The following is a 20453-nucleotide window of genomic DNA, read 5'->3' on the forward strand; positions in this document are numbered from 1 at the left end:
GGCATGTATCACCACATTTGGCTTGAGACAGGGTTTTTTTGTTTGTTTGTTTTGTTTTTTGTTTTAATGTAACCCTGGCTGTCCTGGAACTTGATAGGTAGACTAGCTTAGCCTCAAACTCATAAGAATCCATTTGCCTGTTCTCCCAAGTGTTGAAATTAAAGGTGTATACTATAATGCCCGGTCCCTTCCTTCCTTTCTAGTCCTGTCACAGTGTGTGTGTGTGTGTGTGTGTGTGTGTGTGTGTGTGTGTGTGTGCGCGCGCGCGTGCGTGCGTGTGTGAGTGCACCCCATGCCCTAATTTTATGTCTACTTGATACAGGCTATAGCTATCTCAGAGGAAGGAATCCCAATTAAGAAAATGTTTCATCAGCCCTGAAGAGACTTGATAAGCTAGGATCAGATGGAAGGGGAGGAGGACCTCCCCCATCAGTGGACTTAGAGAGGGACAGGAAGGAGATGAAGAAGGGTGGGATTGGGAGGGAATGAGAGGGAATGAGAGAGGGGGCTACAGCTGGATACAAAGTAAACAAACTGTAATTAATATAAAAAATAATAAATAAAAAAAAAGAAAATGTTTCTTGCTGGGCGCTGTAGTGTACGCCTGTAATCCCAGCACTTAGGAAGTCAGAGGCTGGTGGATTTGTGAGTTCGAGGCCAGCCTGGTCTACAAAGCAAGTCCAGGACAGCCAAGACTACACAGAGAAATCCTTCCTCAAAAAACAAAAAAGAAAATGTCTTCATAAAATCAGGTGGCAGGCAAGCCTCTCAAACCTTTCTTTAGAAAAAAAAAAATAGTGACTGATGTATGAGGGCCCAGCCCATTGTGGTGGTGCCATCCTGTGGCTGGTGGTCCTGGGTTCTACAAGGACCCAGGTCCTGGCTTCTATAAGGCTGAGCAAACCGGTATGAAGCACCTCTCCACGGTCTCTGCATCAAGCAGGTCCCTGCCCCGGTACCTGTGCTGTCTGAGTCCCTGTCCCAACTTCCTTCTGTGCTATGATGTGGAAGCTTGTTTCCTCTACCACTTGCTCTTGGTGGTGGTGTCTCCTCGTAGCAACAGCAGCTCCGACTCAGACAGTGCATGCAGCTGCGTGTCTGCCTGTGAACCACGTGCATGTAGTATTTATGAGGGCTGTGAAAGGGTGTCTGCTGCCCCAGAACTGGAGTTAGAGTTCATCAGGAGCCAAATGACATGGGTGCTATGAAGCAAACCCAGGCAGCAAGTGCTCTTTTGTTGTTGTTGTTGTTGTTGTTTCGCTTTGCTTTACTTTGCTTGTTCTTTGTTTTTCTGAGACAGGGTTTCTCTGTGTAGCCTTGGCTCTCCTGGACTCACTTTGTAGACCAGGCCAACCTTGGACTCACAGAGATCTGCTTTCCTCTGTCTCCCCTAATGCTGGCATAACAGGTGTGTGACACCGTGCCTGTCTCAATATTTATTTATTTGTTTGTTTGTTTGTTTTTATGTATATGGATGTTTTGCCTGCTTGTATGTAATGCCACAGAGGGCATTAGATTTCTAGGATTGGAATTACAGATGGTAATGAGCTGCCATATAGGTGCTGGGAATTGAACCCAGGTCCTTTAGAAGAGTAGTCAGTGCTCTTAACCACTGAACCATCTCTCCTCAGCAGCAAGTCCTCTTCACTGCCAATTGGCCCATAAGTTCATGACCAGCCTGGGATACATAATGAATTCTAGGCTACCTAGGCTGCAGAGACTCTGTCTCAAAAAACAAACAAGATATAGCCATGATTCACAGTTCTCAGGAGAAATGGTGACATTATGCTATGCAGGGTTCCCTGAGGCAGCATTTAGGCAGGTCAAGGGGCAGAAGAAAGGGATGGAGAGATGGCTCAGCAGTTAAGGGTACTGTCTGTTCTTCCAGAGGACCCAAGTTCAAATCCCAGCACTCACGTGGCAGCTCACAACTTTCTGCAGCCTCAGTTCCAGAGGATCCGAAATCTTCACACAGACATACATGAAGAAAAACACCAATTCACATGAAACTGAGAGAGACAGAGAGACAGAGAGAACCGGGGAAGGTATAGGCAAGAAGTTATACTTGGGCTGTAAGAAAAAGCCAGGCAAGAGATTCAGGATCTCTGAAGTAATTTGCTTGAATTACTCTACGGTACTCCTGGCCCTCTGGGACCTGCCCTGGGTGACAGCGACCATGGGTATGAGAGCCTAGTGGAGCAGGTGTCATTTGGCATGGGCTCTGGGTTGTGTAACCCGCAGAGGAATAGTTGCCCTCTGCCTCTGGCAAGCCATTTGCCACACATAGAAATTTCTTAGTTCTGGGACGGGCAGAGCAAGAACCCCGTGCCAAAAATCAGAAGCTAGAAGCCAGGCTGGGCTTGGTGGCGCTTACCTTTAATCCCAGCACTTGTGAGGCAGAGGCAGACAGATATCTGAGTGGAGTTCCAAGGGCAGCCAAGGCTACACAGAGAGCCCCTGTCTCAGGAATACAAACAAACAAACAAACCACATTAAAGATGTTCCATCCCTTCTGAGGAACAAATGCAGTGACTTGAGACAGTTTTGGTTGGGGGTCAGGGAATACTAGTGATAGCTACTGAGAGGAGGTCCAGATGATCTTCCTAAACATGCAAGCAGCTCTAACAAACCAAGAATTGCCCAGGATGTCTCCGCTGTGCCAAGAACTAAACTGACATTTTCCAAAGCCGACTTATTACATAGTTTCCTAATTCAGTAGACTTTTTTTCAGCTTCTTGTTCTGAAGAAAAGAAATGATATCATCAGTTGGATGCGCTGGGCCCTGCCTTGAAGACAGTCTCCAGCCTGTGTAATGGCTGACCCAATCCCTCCCTCGCCCAGATGTGGTTTAGCTGGTGGAGTGCCTGCCTAGCATGTTTGAAGCTTGGCGTTCCCAACACCAAATAAATAGAGTGTGATGGGTTTCACTCCAGAATCCCAGCATTTAGGAGGTGGAGGCAGGAAGATCAGAAGATCAAGGTTTGAGGTCAGCCTTGAAGACGTGCGACCCCATCTAAGAAGGGGCTGCCCAGCCCATGAGGAGCTTGAGCATGGGACAGTAATCACCAGGATTACTGAGAGTCAAGGAGAGCTTCAACCCCAGATACCTCAGATGAGGACAGCAGGGGTTGGCTCCCTTCCCCCACCCAACTTGGTGCCATAGAGTCGGCTTTCTCATCATCAACCCTAGTAAGCATTTATTACCTTGACAGTTATCAGGCTTCACTCCTTGTTTAACCTTATAAGGTTCCCCGACTCCATACCCAGCCCCTGAATGTGCAGATGAGGTATCATCCAACAGCGGTACCCAGCCACCTCCCCAGAGGCATAAATACCCCTCCCCCAATAAACGAACCAAGCTGTTCTTTGCCCACACTTACTGCGCCAACCAAGATCCTGCCGTTCCACACCTGGCAAGCCAAGCTTCATGCCCTCCAATGCAGCCCTGCCCGCAACAAGCCTGGATGCCCCACGGGAGATGTGGAAACAGGGTGGCACTAGACAACTGAGTTTAAATCCAGCAATTATTTAAAGGTGGTGGGGTCGCAGCTGCCAGCAATTACAGCTCCAGAAGACCCAATGCCCTCTTTTGGCCTCTGGGGCAATTCCTCCCATACACATATAAACTTAAAAATTATAAACAAATAGGGGTTGGAGAGTTGGCTCAGTGGTTAAAAGCACTTGCTCTTGCAAAGGACCCAGGTTCAATTCCTGGCACCCACATGAAGGCTTATCACTTTTTCAGGCACCAGGCATATGTGTAGACAAAGCAGTGAAATGAATAACATAAATCTAATATATATACATTTATATAATTTATATATAATATATTAAATATTTGATACATTATACATAATATATACGTATATTATATATCTAATTTATCTATTAGATTTATTATTAGGGCATGGTGGTACATTCCTTTAATTCTACCACTGGGGGAGGCATAAGCAGGAGGATCTCGATGAGTTCGAGGCCGCAGGTCTACAAAGCAAATTCAGGACAGCCAAGGCTACACAGAGAAACCATGTCTTGAAAAACAAAACCATACAGAAAATTTGTTATAAATAAATATATATATAAACAAATAAATCTTTCTTTAAAAGAGAGGTCAGTTAGATGACCAGGTGGGTAACAGAACTTCCTGCCAAGCTTGATGACCTAAATATGATACTGGGGACCTACATGTGATGGGAGGGACCCAACTCCTACAGGTTGTCTTCTGGCCTCCGTGTGCAAGACATGGTGTGTGCATACCCACCCTCCACACATAAATAAACACGTGTTAATAAAAAAGAGTTCTTGCTTGCCTTCCTCCCCCTACCCTCCCATCTCCATCCTTCCCTGCCTTCCCTCTCTTCTTACCTAAATCGAATGTCTGTAAGTGTTTGTGTCACCCAGTAGCATTGGGTAACTATCTCTGATGTTTGGACCATGGTGCAATTACCTCACACATATTTGCCAAGTACATATTTGGTAGAAGGTGCTTGGTTGTGATGAAAAAAAAAATTTTTTTTTTTATAGAAATATTTAGACAGGGTCTCCTTGTGTGGTCCAGAGTGGCCTCCTGCCTCTGCTTTCCTAGTACTGGCATTACTGATGGGCTTATCTCACTTAGCACTAAGAATCTTGCTCATGAGCCCCTTCTGGCGTATGTCTGAATGCTAATGCATGAGCTCTTAATCTCCAAACTGCTGGTCAGCTTGTGAACCCTTGTCATTCTCTGCAGCTAATTAGTGGCTTGTGGTAATTAAGGATCCCTCTCCCTTCAGAAAACAAGGACCTCCTTTAATTTGCATTTGATCCTGTTTCATTAAGGTCTCTACACTCCTCTTGCTAATTCACCAGCTAATGCCTCTGTTTCTTACTATGCTTTCTATTCTTATTTCCTAACTGCTCCCAAGGGTGAGTCACTTAGTGGTTTATGGGCAATATTTTATGAGGCCTACTTCCTCTTTTTTTTTTTTTCCTTTTTTTGAGAGGGGGTGCATTGAGACAGGATTTCTCTGTAGCCTTGGCTGTCCCAGACTTGCTCTGTAGACCAGGCTGGCCTTGAACTCATAGAGATCTGCCTGCCTCTGCCTCCCAGAGTGCTGGGATCACAGGATGCACCACTGCTTGGCTTCTCACTTCCTCTTTTAAGGCTTGGTTTTTGTTCGACCTTTCTCTGATCCACTGCCCTCTGCTGACTTCCAATGTTCTCTGCAGGTCAAAGGCCTGCTAGGTTTGGCTCTCCAGGCAGAGTTCAGAAGATGGTCCATAAAGCTCAGAGAAAGGGTGAGGATGCTTCTCTTGGTAAAGTGCTTGCCTTGCAGGGAAGCCTGGGTTTGACTCAGCACCTCCTGAGTTAGGCAGAATTGCAAACAAGAACCCAAAAGGGGGTCTATCCCATAAAAAAAATAGTTCTTTTCTTTTTCTTTTTTCTTTCTTTCTTTCTTTCTTTTTTTTATTTTTATTTTTATTTTTTTTTTAATTTTTATTTTCACAGGGTTTTTCTGTGTAGCCCTGGCTGTTCTGGACTCCCTTTGTAGACCAGGCTGGCCTCGAACTCATAGTAATCCACCTGTCTCTGCCTCCCCCAGTGCTGAGATTAAAAACAAGCACCGCCTTGTTCTATGATAATAATTCACTTTTGATTATTAATATCCATCAGTAGGCATAGGTGGTGGTGGTGGAATTCACCTTTAATCTTAGCCTGGGAAGGCAGAGGTAGAGTGATCTCTGAATTCAAGGTCACCCTAGTCTACATAGTGAGTTCCAGGACAGCGAGGGCTACATAGAGAGACCCTGTCTGGGGCTGGAGGGTGAGCTCTGTAATTTGAGCTTCAATTTGATTGCATGAAAAAGATCTTCCTAGTGTGATGGTGATTATTATTATTTATTCCTTTTCTGAAAGTGGGAACCAAACCTATGGTCTCATCTAGAATGGCAAGCACTCTACAAACTGAGCCTTGTCTACAGCTTTCAACTTATTGATTTATTCAGAGATAGAGTATGTATCCATGGCTGTCTTGGAACCAGGCTGGTTTCAAACCCACAGACACCCACCAACCTTCCAGCTCCGTTAAATCTTGGCTAACCCGTCAGTTTATTGAGATTGCTAACAGGAGTGTGAGTGGTAGGGCTACTTACAGGAACAGGAAGGACTCAAAGGCCGCCGAATTACCAAACAAGCCCACTCCTGAACAGGTTTGCCGACTCCTGAAAGCTGAACCATAGAGCTCTCTGCAGGACTTGCAAACAGCTAAGGAAGTTAACAGGCTAGAGAGTCTCTGCAAGCAGTTGGCCTCCTTGTCACTAGACATGCATTTGATGCAGAGACTTAGACATAACATGCAAGCAAACTCATACACAAAATAAATAAATAAACATTTTATTTGGTTTGTGAGACTGGGTTTCTCTGCCTTGGCTGTCCTGGGAACTTGCTTTGTAGATCAGGCTGGTTTTGAGCTCACAGAGATCCACTGCCTCTCCCTCCTGAGTGCTGGAAATAAAGGTGTGTACCTCCGTGCCCAGCTTTATTTTTAAAAGTTTAATAGAGTGGACACTGCTCTTTCAGAGGGCCATAGCCTACATTGGACTGGTCAAGAGCACTTGTAACTCCAACTCCAGGGATCTAGTGCCCTCTTCTGGTTTTCCCTGGCCACTACACTCACAAACACATACCCAGATTTCAGAGACCCACATACATACATACACATACTTAAAATAAAAATAAATCCTTTAAGAAATGGGCTAAGGAACTGAACAAAGAATTATCAGAAGAATAAATACAAACGGAAAATAATTTTTAAGTGTTTAGTTTCCTTAGCCATTGGTGAAAATCCAAATTAAAACTACTTTGAAGAGGGCATGGTAGCGCATGAGTATAATCCTAGCACTTGGGGAGGCAGAGGCAGACAGCTCTCTGTGAGTTTGAGGTCAGCCTGTTCTACACAGTGAGTTCAAGGATAACCAAGGCTACACAGAGAAACTATGTCTCGAAAAAACAAAAGCAAAACCAAACCAAAACTTAAAAACAAACAAACCAAAAAACCCACAAATTGCTTTGAGATTTTATCTCACCCCAGTCAGAACAGCTAACACCTAAAAAACAAACAAATGAGTGAATGAGGAAATAAATGTTGGTGAGGATATGGGGAAAGAAGAACACTTATTCACCATTGGGAGTGTAAACTGTGCAGCCATTATGTGAATCAATCTGGAAGCTTCTTAAAAAAATAAAAGTAGTAACCCAGCACTCAGGGAGGCAGAGGCAGGCAGATCTCTTACTTTGAGGCCAGCTTGGTCTACAAAGTGAGTCCAGGACAGCCAAGGCTACGCAGAGAACTCGTCTCAAAAAACCAAAAATAACAAAATAAAATAATAAAAATAAAACTATGAGATGACACAACTATTTTGCTCCTAGCTGTACACTCAAAGGGCCCCATATCCTACTAGGAGGCTACCTGCTCACCAATGTTCATTGCTGCTCTATTCACAGCAGCCAGGAAATGCAGTCAGTACAGATGCCCATCAACTCATGAATGGATAATGAAAATGTGCTACATGTACAAATACAATTGTACTGGATCATAAAGAAAAATAAAATTATAAAATTTTCAGGAAAATGGATAGAAGAAGAAATATGTTAAATGAAGCAACAGCCTCAGAAAGACTAATACTGCATGTTTATTTTCACATGCAGATCCTACTTTCTCAATTCTCTGTCTTCCTCCCTTCCTCTCTCTCTCTCTATATATATATATGTTAGATATATGTATTACACACACAGGGATATACATTTTTGTGGAAGTGAGTGTGGGTGTAGAGCCCAGAAAACTAGAAAATGGCCATAAAAGAGAAGGCCTAAAAGATTATTTGGGGCTTTAGTAGAACCCATATTGTAAGACAATGGAAGGGAGATGTGTGGGAGTGGACAGACTCAAGGGAAGATGCAGAAGAGAAAAAAAATCAGCCCAAACTAAGGATGTATAAGAAAGAGCTGGGCTTGCTGGCACATACCTTTAATCCCAGCACTCTGGAGGCAGAGGCAGGCAGATCTCTGAGAGCAGGAGGCCAGCCTGGAGTTCCAGCACAGCCAGGGCTATTGCACAGAGAAACCCTGTCTTGAAAAACAAAACAAAAAACAAAAAAGCCAGAAGGGAAACTTAAATTTGGTAAGCTCAGCTGGTATAAAACAAAAAATTTAAACAGATTAAACACAAGTGTTATATGAGTAAATAAGCTGGCCCCAGAACATGGCTAAGTGGAATCCCTGTGTCCAGGGTGTACTACCTCCTTTATGAGTTTTTGCTCAGAGAGGGCCCTAGAAGCCCCCAAACAACACAGGCTATTGGCATTTCTATTATTACTATTTATTGACCACTAGAAGTGATAAAACCCTATCGCTGAAGATACCAAATATTCTTGGGGCAAAACATAGAGAAAGCAAGCTGAAGCTGGTGTGGAAACGATTTTCCTGCTGGCTAGCTGTCAGTCCCGGAGGGCGTTGTGAAAGCTGCTGGGGAGGAGTCCTCAATGGCCACACTGAGCTGTGCACTGTACATGTAATGCTACTGACTGGCCATGCAGAATGTGCCCACTGGCAGTGTGGTGGCAAGCCTTGTTTCTGAGACATCCAACTGTTGTTTTTTAAGATTTATTTTATGTGTACAAGTATTTTGCCTGCATGCACAGCTGTGTGCACCACATGCCCGCCTGGTGGCATGGGTCCCTGGAACTGGAGTTACAGACAGTTGTGAGCTGCCATGTGGGTTCTGGGAATCGAACCCAGCTCTTCTAGAGTTCTTAGCCACTGATCCATCTCTCCAGCACCTTGATTTTCCACACATAGTATCTAGATGTGTTTATGCCTCTATGTTGGTCTTCCTTACCCATTTGATTGATACTTTTCTCCCACGTTCTCATATTTTCTGCATTCCTGTGACAAACCCTCTCCTCAGTGAAGGCTTTCTTTTATATACAGCTCTTCACAGGTCCACTTTTCCCTTCCCCCATTAGTCCTCTTCTCTAGGGAGCTGGTTCCTACCACCGCTCCCAACTACAAGGTCTCTCTCACCTTCTCACAATGCAAAAGCTCAGCCTCATTTTCTCCTCTTACCATTACTTTCGTTTGCTTAACATTTATTTATTTATTTATTTATTTATTTATTTATTTATTTTTATTTATTTATTTGTTGGTTGGTTGGCTGGTTGGATTTTCAAGGCAAGGTTTCTCTGTGTAGCCCTGCCTGTCCTGGAACTATATTGCTCTATAGACCAGGCTGGCTTGGAGAGAGATCTGCCTGCCTCTGCCTCAGGAGTCCTGGGATTAAAGGCATGTGTCACTATGTCCAGCCCAAGCCTCATTCGGGTATTTCTCTTTCCTTCTACCTCTTTACTTTGTCATCAGCGCTTTTATACTCCACACTGTTTCCTCTCTGACTCTTGACTCCTCATCTTTGCCCCTATGGAAAGCTGATCTTTATCAATACACCTATTCTCTGAACTCTGGCTATGTCCACCCCTTCATGGCTTCACCCTTGCTCTTTGTCTTTTCTGAATGGAATATGTGGTTACACAGTTCTTGGAGAAACTAAACAAGTTGGAAAAAAAAAAGAAAATCCATAATTCTCTCAAAAACACAAACATCCAAACAAGTTCCCATGAGCAATGTTTGAAGGAGGTTGAGTTAATCAGTCCCTTAAGGATGACTACAGTTTTACAAGTGTTCTGTGTCCCTAAGGTCTGAGGAATTGGGGAACTGAGAAGGAAAAATCCCTCCTCTTCACACTGGGGTGTGACCTGGCCTATGAAATAACAGTGTCTCTAGAGTACAGGACATTCCATGTCTCTTAAGTACTGCAAAGGCTTTCTTTTGTCTCTTTTTCTGTTTGCCTGTTGCCTTGCTGATTCCCTCCTTTCTCTCTGTTTTTACTTCTGTTGCTTTCGATCTTTCTCAGCTTTGTATCTTCCCCCTCCCCTCCCTCTATCTTTCTGACCACTGGTTTCTCATCCGATGCCTCTCTTCCTCATGATTAGTCCTTGCCCTGCACTTCCCTCATAGCATCTGTTTGACTATCTCTGTGTTCCATTTTTCTGTGGAGACTCTCCCTCTAGCCCTGTCATGCACACCTGTGGAAAAAACTTGAGAATCAGAACTTTGACCCTTCATGATAAAGGGGACTAATAAATTCCAGGTAAAAATATTTTCTTCAGAGAGGAGTCTCACTGTGTAGAGCAGGCTGGCCTCCAACTCATAATGCTCCTGACTAAATTGTCCATGTGCTGAGATTATAGGCTTGTACCCTCTACTGTTTTGTGGTTTCTATTCAACCCATTTGCTAGAAATGTGGGAGCCACAGAACAGCAGAAAATAACCAAAGATGTAGAAAAGAGACTTCTGCAAGGCTCCCCTTAGTCTTTCTTTTTCTTTTTTTTTTCTATTCTGAATGGAATTCTCTCTCTCTCTCTCTCTCTCTCTCTCTCTCTCTCTCTCTCTCTCCTTTAAGAGACAAGGTTTCTTTGTGTAGCCTGGACTCACTTTGTAGAGCAGGCTGGACTCAAACTCACAGAAATCTGTCTGCCTTTGCCTCCCAAGTGCTGGGATTAAAGGCATGTGCCACCAAGCCCAGCTTCCCCTTAGTTTTTTTTTTTTTTTTTTTTTTTTTTTTTTTTTTAAATGTGGTTGGTATACGGTTATGGAGGAGAGGTGGATGGTCAGGCCACCTTTGGATGGTTTTCCTGCCACAAGCCCTGAAGAGGTGAGGAAGGCAGCCTGGATACCTTTAGGTACAGCCTCTTGGCAAGCTCCCTGCTTCAGATTTGAATGGCAAATCTTTAGCCAAACAGAGCCTGTGGAACCAAACAGATTAATTCAGAGTGAGTGTGAACTTTGAATTAACTTTTCTTTTTGCAGCACACATTATAACATGAATTATGTTATATTCATGGTTTTGTTAAGATGTCACAACACATTGATGGAAAAGACAAAGGAAGTGTTAGTGTCACCTTAGAGGGAACAAAAACTGCTTCTCAGAGAGGGAAAGCCACTTCCTCCCAGCCACATGCTGTGGCTTTGGCTGGTGTCTTTGGACTGAGGAGAACCCTGGAGCACATACTGCCCCACAGTGTTCTTGTTCTTGTGATGACAAGATGGGAATGAGTCATATCTAGAATCCTGGGTTATTCAGGGTGTCTGAGCCTGGCAGAGCCATCCCTCAGCTTCCTTTCCCAGTTCATTACTTAATATGACCCATCTTCTCATAATCACCATTCCCTCTTACTTTCATTCATTCTCTTCAGAGCACTCACTACTTATCTGTTCACGTAACCATCATTTGCTGAGACGCTGTGGTGATGTGTACGTTAAAAACCTGGCTTAACCTGGCTGAGGATGGACAGAACACTGGCTTTCAGGATGCCTCAGTTTCTGTTCCCAACACTATGTAAAATGTGACACGATGGCACTAGCCTGCCATCCCAGCACTTGGGAGGGAGAGGCAGTAGGATCAGAAGCTTGTGGTAAGTCATCTTCTGACTCCTAGGCAGTTCCAGGCCAACCTGGGCTACCTGAGACCCCGGCCCCAGAAGAAGTAAAAAGTGCAGATGTGCTCCTGCTGCAGCTGTATTATATGCTGATCGACACCCCTGGTCTGGCTGCACTAGACACATAAAAACAAACTAACTTTGCTAGTCATGCTCTGTAGATGAACCCAGTGTAACACAGTGGCTCTCGGTAGCTCAGAATCGAAGCTTTCTCCAACTGTCCATCCACCCATCTTTTTGCACATCTCCAGTTCTTTCTATTGTGGTGGTCTCACAGAAGAGGGTAATGTCTTCCAAGAGCAGCAGTGTGTGGGTGGCATTTCCTTCCTTCCTTTATTTTTTCTTTCTTCTTATGCTTTTTTAAAATTTTTTTTAAATTTAATTAAAATTTTTAATTATATGTAGTTATGTTTGTGTGAGTAGGGGTGGCTGTGAGTGCAGGTGCCCACAAAGTCCAAAATAGTGCATTTGATCTCCTGGAGCTAGTGTCACAGGCACTTGTGAGGCAGCCAGCATGGATGCCGTGGCTCCTTTAAGAGAGCCACCATAGCTCTTAACTGCCTAGCTGGCTTTCCAGACCACCTCTCCCTAATTTAAAAAACTACATGGTGGTGCACGCCTGTAATCCCAGCACTCTGGAAGGCAGAGGCAAACAGATCTCTGTGAGTTCAAGGCCAGCTTGGTCTACAAAGCAAGTCCAGGACAGCCAAGAATGCACAGAGAAACCCTGTCTTAGAAAGACCAACCAAAAAAACAAAAAAAAAAAACAAAACTACATTTATATATTTACTTATTTATTGAACTAGTCATGTGGAACTCAAAGAACAGCTTACAGGAGTTCATTCTTTGTCTCACCATGTGGGTCCTAGCACTTGAACTTAGGTTGTAGGTGCTGTGGCAAGCATCTCTATCCTTCGAGTCACCTCCCTGTACCCTTCTCATTCTTGCATTTTCTCCCTTCCTCTCTCCTTCCCTCTCTCCCTGTCTTCCTGTTTCTTCATTCATGCTCCCCAACCATTTCTCTCTTTGAAAACTGAGTCTCACTCTGTAGCCCAGACTAGTCTGAACTCATTCTGTAAGTCCCGCTGGCCCTGTATTTGCAGCAGCCTTCCTGCTTCAGCCGCTGCAGTACTGAGAAGGCAGGTGTCTCATCTGCCCAGGTTGTAGTCTATTTCTTGCTCAGTGTCCTGACTACATCTATAAAGTGGCATTGGGTTAGGATATGCTTTAATCCAGACACAGAGGTGCACACCTTTAATCCCAGCCCTTGGGAGGCAGAGGCAAATGGATCTCTGTGAGTTCAAGGCCAGCCTGGTCTACACAGTGAGACACTGACCTCCCCTTTTGGTTTTTTGAGACAGGGTTTCTCTGTGTAGCCTGGCCATCCTGAAACTCTGTAGACCAGGCTAACCAGGCCGAGATCTGCCTGCTTCTGCCTCCCATGTGCTAGGTTTAAAGACAAGCACTCCCACGTCCCAGAGACATATGCCTTTATAAAAACTGATTTTAATATCCAACATATATGCGAACTTCATGGCAGGGTACAAAGAAACAAAATTCTTGTAGCAACTGACTAATTCCAAACTGTACTCATTCATTCCATACATAAAACAATCCCTGCAAAGAACAAGTCTTGCCCCAAGTGGATTGTCAGATTTACTGAAGAGAATTATCAGTTTCCCCTCAGCACCTAACAAAGGACTTGCTTGGGAAAGCAGGCACCAAAATTCCTCCCCCTCCTCCTTCTTGTTCCTCTTTCTCCTCTTCTTCATTCTCTTTTCCTTCTTCTTAATTCCTCTTCCTGTTTCCTGTCTTTCTACCACCTTGCTCCTTCTTACTTTCTCTTCTGCTATTTTCGACTTCTCTTCTTCCTCCTCAACCTCCTGTTTCTTCTTTCTTCCTTCCTTGTAGATTTTCACTCTGTAGACCAGGCTGGCCTTGAACTTACAGAGATGCACCTGCCTCTGCCTCCCCACCTTCCAGCTTAAGGGTGTGCGCCACCACTGCCCTGCTCTTAGTGGATTTTTGAAATGGGGTCTCACTGTAGCCCAAGTTGTCCTGCAGTTTTCTGTGTGGCTGAGGGTGGCCTTGAATTCCAGGTCCTCCTCCGTCAGCAGCACATATGCTAGGTTTAGAGAGGTGTGTGGTTATAGGAGCCTAACCCCATCATTATCATGTAGTGCAGGTAGGAGTTCACATCTGTGCAGTGTTCACATTTTACAAATGTAACTGTAAAACGCAGATGGAGCCCCCTGCGCCCATCCCCTTGGCCAACCGCTCCTCAGTGCTGGAGTTCGTGCTTCTCGGGGTCACAGACAAGCGCGGGCTCCAGCTCCTCCTCTTCGGGGTCCTCCTGGTCACCTACACGCTGACCCTGCTGGGGAATCTGCTCATCGTCGCCCTCACCTTGGCCGACCGCCGCCTGCACACCCCGATGTACTTCTTCCTGCGCCACTTCTCGCTGTTGGAGGTGGGTTTCACGTCCACTGTGTCGCCGCAGATGCTGGCACACCTGCTGGCGGGAAACGGGGCCATCTCCCGCCACCGCTGCTTCGCGCAGATGATCCTCTACTTCACCCTGGGCGCCGTGGAGACCCTGCTGCTGGCTGTGATGTCCACCGACCGCTTCCTGGCCATCTGCCAGCCCCTGCGCTACCCCGCGCTTATGACGCCCCGCGTCTGCTCCGCACTGGTGATGGCCTGCTGGGCAGCCAGCTTCCTGGCCCTGCCTGGCCTGTTTGCCTGGATGTTGTCTCTCCCTTTCTGTGGCCCGCGTGTCCTCAATCACTTCTTCTGCGACAGCTCCCCTTTGCTGGAGCTGGTGTGCGCAGACACCAGGCTTCTGCAGCTGGTGGCCTTCGTGGTGGCTGTCTGCACCCTGCTCGTTGCCACACTGATCACGACCCTGTCCTATGGCTGCATCATCAGCACCATCCTGCGCCTGCCTGGGGCTGGGGGTCGCAGCAAGGCCTTCTCCACCTGCTCTTCCCACATCCTAGTGGTGTCCATGAGCTACGGGAGCGCCATCATCATGTACCTCAACCCCAGGCAGACAGGGAGGCTGCACCTCAACAGAGGACTGGCTTTCTTCAACACTACCGTGTCGCCCCTGCTGAACCCCTTCATCTACTGCCTCAGGAACCAACTGATCCGCAGAGTGTGCAGGGATTTGCTGCTCAGAGGAAGAGAGCTTTCCTCCAAGATATTCAAGTGTAAGACTGCAAAGGTTTGGTATTGACTTTTGTTGTGACTTGGCAGTGCCGGGAACTGCTCCTGGAGCCACTCAAACGCTGGAGATATGCCACCACCGAACCACATTCCCTGTCATGCCCACCCACCACTTTTGTTCCCGAGAAGTGGTTTGTGTAGACTAGGCTGCCTTGAAAATCAGCAAGCAGCCAAGGATAACTTCTACTTCCTTATCCTCCGGTTTCTGCCTCCCAAGGGCTGGGAATTTAGGAATGAAACCTGGACCTGTTTTTAAATTTAATTAGTTAAATTTAACTTGTCATGAAACCAAGGGTGACCTTGAATTCTTTATTCTCATCATGTTTATTACTTGTTTTTTGAGACAGGATCTCTCTGTGTAACCCTGGCTGTCCTGGAACTCATCATTTAGACCAGCCTGGCAAAGACTCATGGAGATCTGCCTTTGAAGTGCTGGCATTAAAGGCATGCACCACCATGCTTGGCCCTGATCTCTTAATTTTTTAAGATTTTTAAAACCTTGGGCTGAAGAGAGATAGCTCAGCCTTTAAAAATGCCTGGAGTTGGGGGGAGATGGCTCAGAGGTTAAGAGCACTGACTACTCTTCCACAGGTCCTAAGTTCAATTCCCAGCAGCACATGGTGACATAACTGTCTTTAACTGCAGCTTCTACACCTCTGGCACCTTCTTTTGGTATCCTCAGGTGCTAGGCATGCACTGAGTGCCCACACAACATACGTGCAGGTAAAACACTTGCATGATAAAATAAAAATAATTTTTAAAGATTTATTTGTTATGTACACAGTGTTCTGCCTATACACCAGATCTCACTATAGATGGTTACAAGCCACCATGTGGTTGCTGGGAATTGAACTCAGGAACTTTGGAAGAACAGCCAGTGTTCTTAACCTCTGAGCCATCTCTCCAGCCCACAAAAATAAATTTTTAAGAAAAAACAAATTTTTTGGTTTTTTGAGACAGGGTTTTTCTTTGTAGCCCTGGCTGCCTGGAACTGACTCTGTAGACTAGGCTGCTCTTGAACTCAGAAATCTACCTGACTCTGCCTCCTGAGTGCTAGGATTATAGTCATGTGCCACCACCGCCTGGCTAAGAAAAAAATTTTAACTTATGTGAATGCATGCATGTGTGTTTATGTTTATGTAAATTATGGCCAGGCACAGTGTTGCTGGCCTGCAATCCCAGCACTCAGGGAGGCAGAGACAGGCAGGTCTCTGTGAGTTCAAGGCCAGCCTGGTCTATAAAGCAAGTCCAGGACAGCCAAGGCTACACAGAGAAACCCTGCCTTGGTAAAACAAAAACAAAATAAATTTATGTGAATCACTTGCAGGTATACTCCGAGACCAGAAGAGAGCATTAGCTTCCCCTTGAACTGGAATTGCAGGCAGCTGTGAGCTGTTTAACATGGGTCCTGGGAACTAAAATCCAAGACCTTTGCAAGAGCATTATATGCTCTTAACCACTGAGCCATTTCTCCAGTCTCCCAATGTAGGCATGTTTTGTTGTGTGGGGAAGGAAAATAAACAAACTTAATGACCCATACTAATTTAAAAGTTGTTGGTGCTTTGTGGTAGATCAAGCTTGTAATTTCAGTACTGAGAAGGATAATGAAGGAGAACCAAAGGTTCGAGGTCATCCTTGGCAGCATATCAAATTTGTCGCCAGTCTGGGCTACAGGAGTAACTGTCTCCAAAACAGAAAAATAAAAAAGGCAGGGTGTGTGCAGCGTGAACTGAAGAACTCTTACGATCCAGTAGAGTCGTGAAGCTCATGATTAACCAGTGTCCTGTAGGGTAGTGATTGAATCCTGGAACAGGAGGACTTTAGTATACACTAAGGAAACTGATTCAAACACTGCAGACAGTAGCCATTCTGCCTGTTCTATCCCTAGCTGTAACAAACATGCATATTGTTACAAATTACAATCACCTAAGTAGCAAGCCTCTGCAGCAGTGTGCTGATTGCTTTAAATTCTGAGGGAGACGCCCCCTGAGGAGTGTACTTCCTGATAGCAATTCAGACGAAAAGGGCGTAGCACACTTCAGCTGACTCCCCTGGCTTGCTTGCTTGCTTGCTGCTGCTGCCAGTTGCTTCCCTAATAGCACGGCCAGCGTTTCCAGGCTTCCATTCCAGACTGAGGACCAGAAGCACTTCAGGAACCTTCCATATTTTCCGTGCCAGACTGCAACTGCAGAGGCCCAGCTCCTTGGATTGAGCAACTCCCTGCTCAGTGAGAAACAGCTACTGCCTCCAAGTGCTGAGGTATATGGCCTCACAGCATAAACTCTGCTTGGTGCTACCTGCCTATGATCCCAGATCTCGGGAGGTGGAGACAGGAGTCACAAGTTCAAGACACTGTTTCAAAAACAACGGCAACAGACTCTTTCCTTCTTTGCTTTCTTCCTTTCTTTTTTTTCAAGACAGAGTTTTTCTGTGTAGCCCTGGCTATTCTAGAACTCATTCTGTGGAATAGGCTGGCATGGAACTCTGAGATCCTCCTGCCTCTGCCTCCCAAGTGCTAGCATTAAAGGTGTGTGCCACCACTTCTCTTTCATTTTTTTCTTAGTCTGTAGTTCCTTGAAGAATCACAGGCAGGCGCCTCTCCTTCCTGAAGTAAAACTTAGTCGGTCAAATCCAAGACCCTGAATCTATCCACATTTTAGAAACATGTCTAAACACCCATCCCACGAAATTCCTCTTAGTGCAGACGAGAACAGCTTTAACTGCCAATTCAACTCCAATTCTAAAATTACCCATCCGGATCCAGCAGCAGGGGCACCAGGAAATTCAAATATCACATTTGCCCATCTTACCATATTTTCCACATTCCTCTTTGGTTTAGAGGCAGAATCCTGGGGACCTGAAGGGGCTGACTATAGAGTCTGGCTGAAGCCTCTGGTCAGATGATAGTCCAAAGTTCCAGCACAATGAATATTTGCTGTGCAGGTTACCAACCTAGAAACAAATTTTTAAATAGGGATGTGCTCGGGGCTGGAAAGATGGCTCAGTGGGTGAAAGAGCTTGCAGAATAAACCTGAAGACTTGATTTCAATCCCCAGATCCACAGCAGAGAGAGAGGACTGACTCCTGAAAGTCATCCTTTCACCTATGATGCAGACTATGTCATCTGCAAAGTTCATCTCAGGTACAGGGCTGCATCCCTTTAACCTCAGCACTCCAGAAACAGAGGCAGGTGGATCTCTGTGAGTTCAAGACACATCAGTTCTATATAGCAAGTTGCTATATAGAACGGGCCACATAGTAAAAACCCTTCTCTAGGAAAAAAGGTTATTAACTTTTTTAGTTTGTTTGTTTGGGTTTTTTGTTTTTGTTTGTTTGTTGGAGAAAGGGTTTCTCTGTGTATCCCTGGCTGTTCTGGAACTCACTATGAGATGAGGCTAGCCTGGAACTCAGAGATCTGCCTGCCTCTGCCTCCCGAGTGCTGGGACTAAAGGCGTGCACCACCACTGCCCATCAACTATTAGCTTTGGTTAGGAGTTGAGGGTGTCGCTCACTTGATAGCATAATTGTCTTGACTGCATGAAGCCCTGGGTATGATACACACAGCACAACGTAAAATCTGGTGAGTGGTGCATGCCTGTAATCCCAGAATTTGGAAGATGGAGGCAAAAGGATCAAAGTTTAAAGTTATCCTTGGTCACAGTGACGTGGATGCCTCTTTAGGTCACATGAGACCCTGTCTCAAAAATGAAATGAAATAAAATAAAATAAAATAAAGCTGGGAGGGGGTGGGAGTGGAGGAGGTGGTGTGGTGAGGGGTGGTGGGTGGTACAAACCTTTAATTCCAGCAATGGGGAGACAGAGGCAGATGGATCTCTATGAGTTCAAGGCCAGCCCAGTCTATATAGTGAGTTCCAAGACAGCTGGAGCTACATAGAGAAGCTGTCTTGATCCCCCACCCCAAATAAATAAGTAAGTAAAATAACTGAAAAGAAAACAAAAACACTGCTGAAGGGATGTCAATTCTCAGCACCCATCTGTAAATCCAGCTTCATTGGGTCAGATGCCTGTCCTCCCTGTGGATACCCGCACACATGCACAGAGACAAACACATAAGCATTTTTAAAAGATTTATATCTTTTCATTTTCTGTGCATTGGTGTTTTGTCTGCATGTATATTTGTGTGAGGATGTCAAATCCCCTGGAACTGGGGTTACAAACAGTTGTGAGCTCCACGTGGGTGCTGGCAATTGAACCAGAGACCCCTGGAAGAGCAGCCGGTCGGTGATCTTAACCACCAAGCCATCTCTCCAGCATCCACAAAGGCATTTGTTTGTTTGTTTTTGTTTTCTGAGACAGAGTCTCATTATGAGGTCCAGCTGTCCTGGAACTCATCAGTAGACCACGATGACCTGGAATTTAGTTATCTGCCTGTGCCTCCTGGGTGCTGGAATTAAAGGTGTGTGCCCCTATACCTGATTTTTTTTTTTTTTTTTGCACATATACGTAATATAAAACGAAACAAAAACCACTATTTACAGTGAAAACACCTATCCTCGTGCATCTCCAGAGACACTTTGTGACCACATTTACATTTCTTTCTTTAAAAGAGGTTCGAGTCGGACATGGTGCTGCACGCCTATGATCCCAGCACCGAGGGCAGCAGAGGCAGGTGGATATCTGTGAGTTCAAGGCCAACCTGGTCTACAGAGCAAGTCCAGGAAAGCTAAAGCTACACAAGAAAGGGAGGAGCTGGAGAGATAGCTCAGAGGCTAAGAGCACTGTCTGCTCTTCCTAGAGGTCCTGAGTTCAATTCTCAGCAACCATATGGTGGTCTACAACTATCTATACTGGGATCTGATGCCCTCTTCTGGCATCAGGTGTACATGCAAATAAAGCACTCACTCTCATAAATCTTTAAAAAAAAAAACAACTAAATTATATTCGTGTATGTGTGTGTGTTGGTATCTGAATGCCACGGCGGCACACTTACATAGGGCACTAACAACTTTCAGGAGTCAGTTCTCTTCTACTTTGTGGGTCTCAGGGATGGAACTTTACTAGCTAAAGTTGGTGGCAAGTACCTTTACCTTGCTGTCCTGCTGGCATTGTGTGTTTATGTGTGTGGTGGGCTTGTATGTGTGTGTTTGCATGGTGGTTGTGTGCACCTGTGTGTGTGTGTGTGTGTGGTGCTCGTAGGCTTGCATATGTGTGTTTGCAGGGTGTGTACAGTTGTGTGTGGAGGCCAGTGCTTTATCACAGCAGCAGTAAAGCAAATGAGTATGAACCACCTTCACCTCCCAAATGCTGTGGTTTCTATATATTTTCTATGCTTATCATGTATCTTGCTTGCTTACTTCTATCATTCCTGTGTATCTCTCCTATTGTTTATGAGTTTCTGGAGAACATGCCACAGTTGGAGGTGGCTTGTCTGAGAAGTTCGGAGCATGTTGTATTTTCTCCAACTGACAAACACTGTGTGCTTATGTCATGTTTTGACATCAGCATGGTGGCTGAGTGTTCCCAATTTATTGGGACAAGGCAGTAGAGATTTAGGGTGGGTGTGTATTCTGCTTGTCCCAAAAGCCAGTGAGGCAGTGGGGGTGGGGATGGTCTGGATGCTAGCTTCCTGACAGCCCCTGTGGTCTGAGAGTGAGTACACAGCTCACAGGAAGTTTCTCAACCTCTGTCCTCAGCCTCCCACAGAGGTGAGTGTGTTCACGGGAGGGGTAAAGCCC

General features: G+C 45.4%; 1 protein-coding gene across 1 annotated transcript; it reads left to right on the forward strand.

Moving 5' to 3' along the window:
• Positions 1-13771: 13771 nt before the first annotated feature.
• On the forward strand, positions 13772-14767 carry LOC110556015 (olfactory receptor 6C76-like). The gene has a single exon (XM_021649560.1). The coding sequence runs from the start codon at positions 13772-13774 to the stop codon at positions 14765-14767; it is 996 nt and encodes a 331-aa protein (XP_021505235.1).
• The last annotated feature ends 5686 nt before the right edge of the window (positions 14768-20453 follow it).

The sequence above is a fragment of the Meriones unguiculatus genome, chromosome 14 (genome assembly GCF_030254825.1).
Source record: "Meriones unguiculatus strain TT.TT164.6M chromosome 14, Bangor_MerUng_6.1, whole genome shotgun sequence".
NCBI classification, from domain to species: domain Eukaryota; kingdom Metazoa; phylum Chordata; class Mammalia; order Rodentia; family Muridae; genus Meriones; species Meriones unguiculatus.

What these genes read in the sequence shown, in the direction of transcription:
- LOC110556015 (XM_021649560.1), top strand. Translation starts at nt 13,772, where the DNA reads ATGGAGCCCCCTGCGCCCATCCCCTTGGCCAACCGCTCCTCAGTGCTG.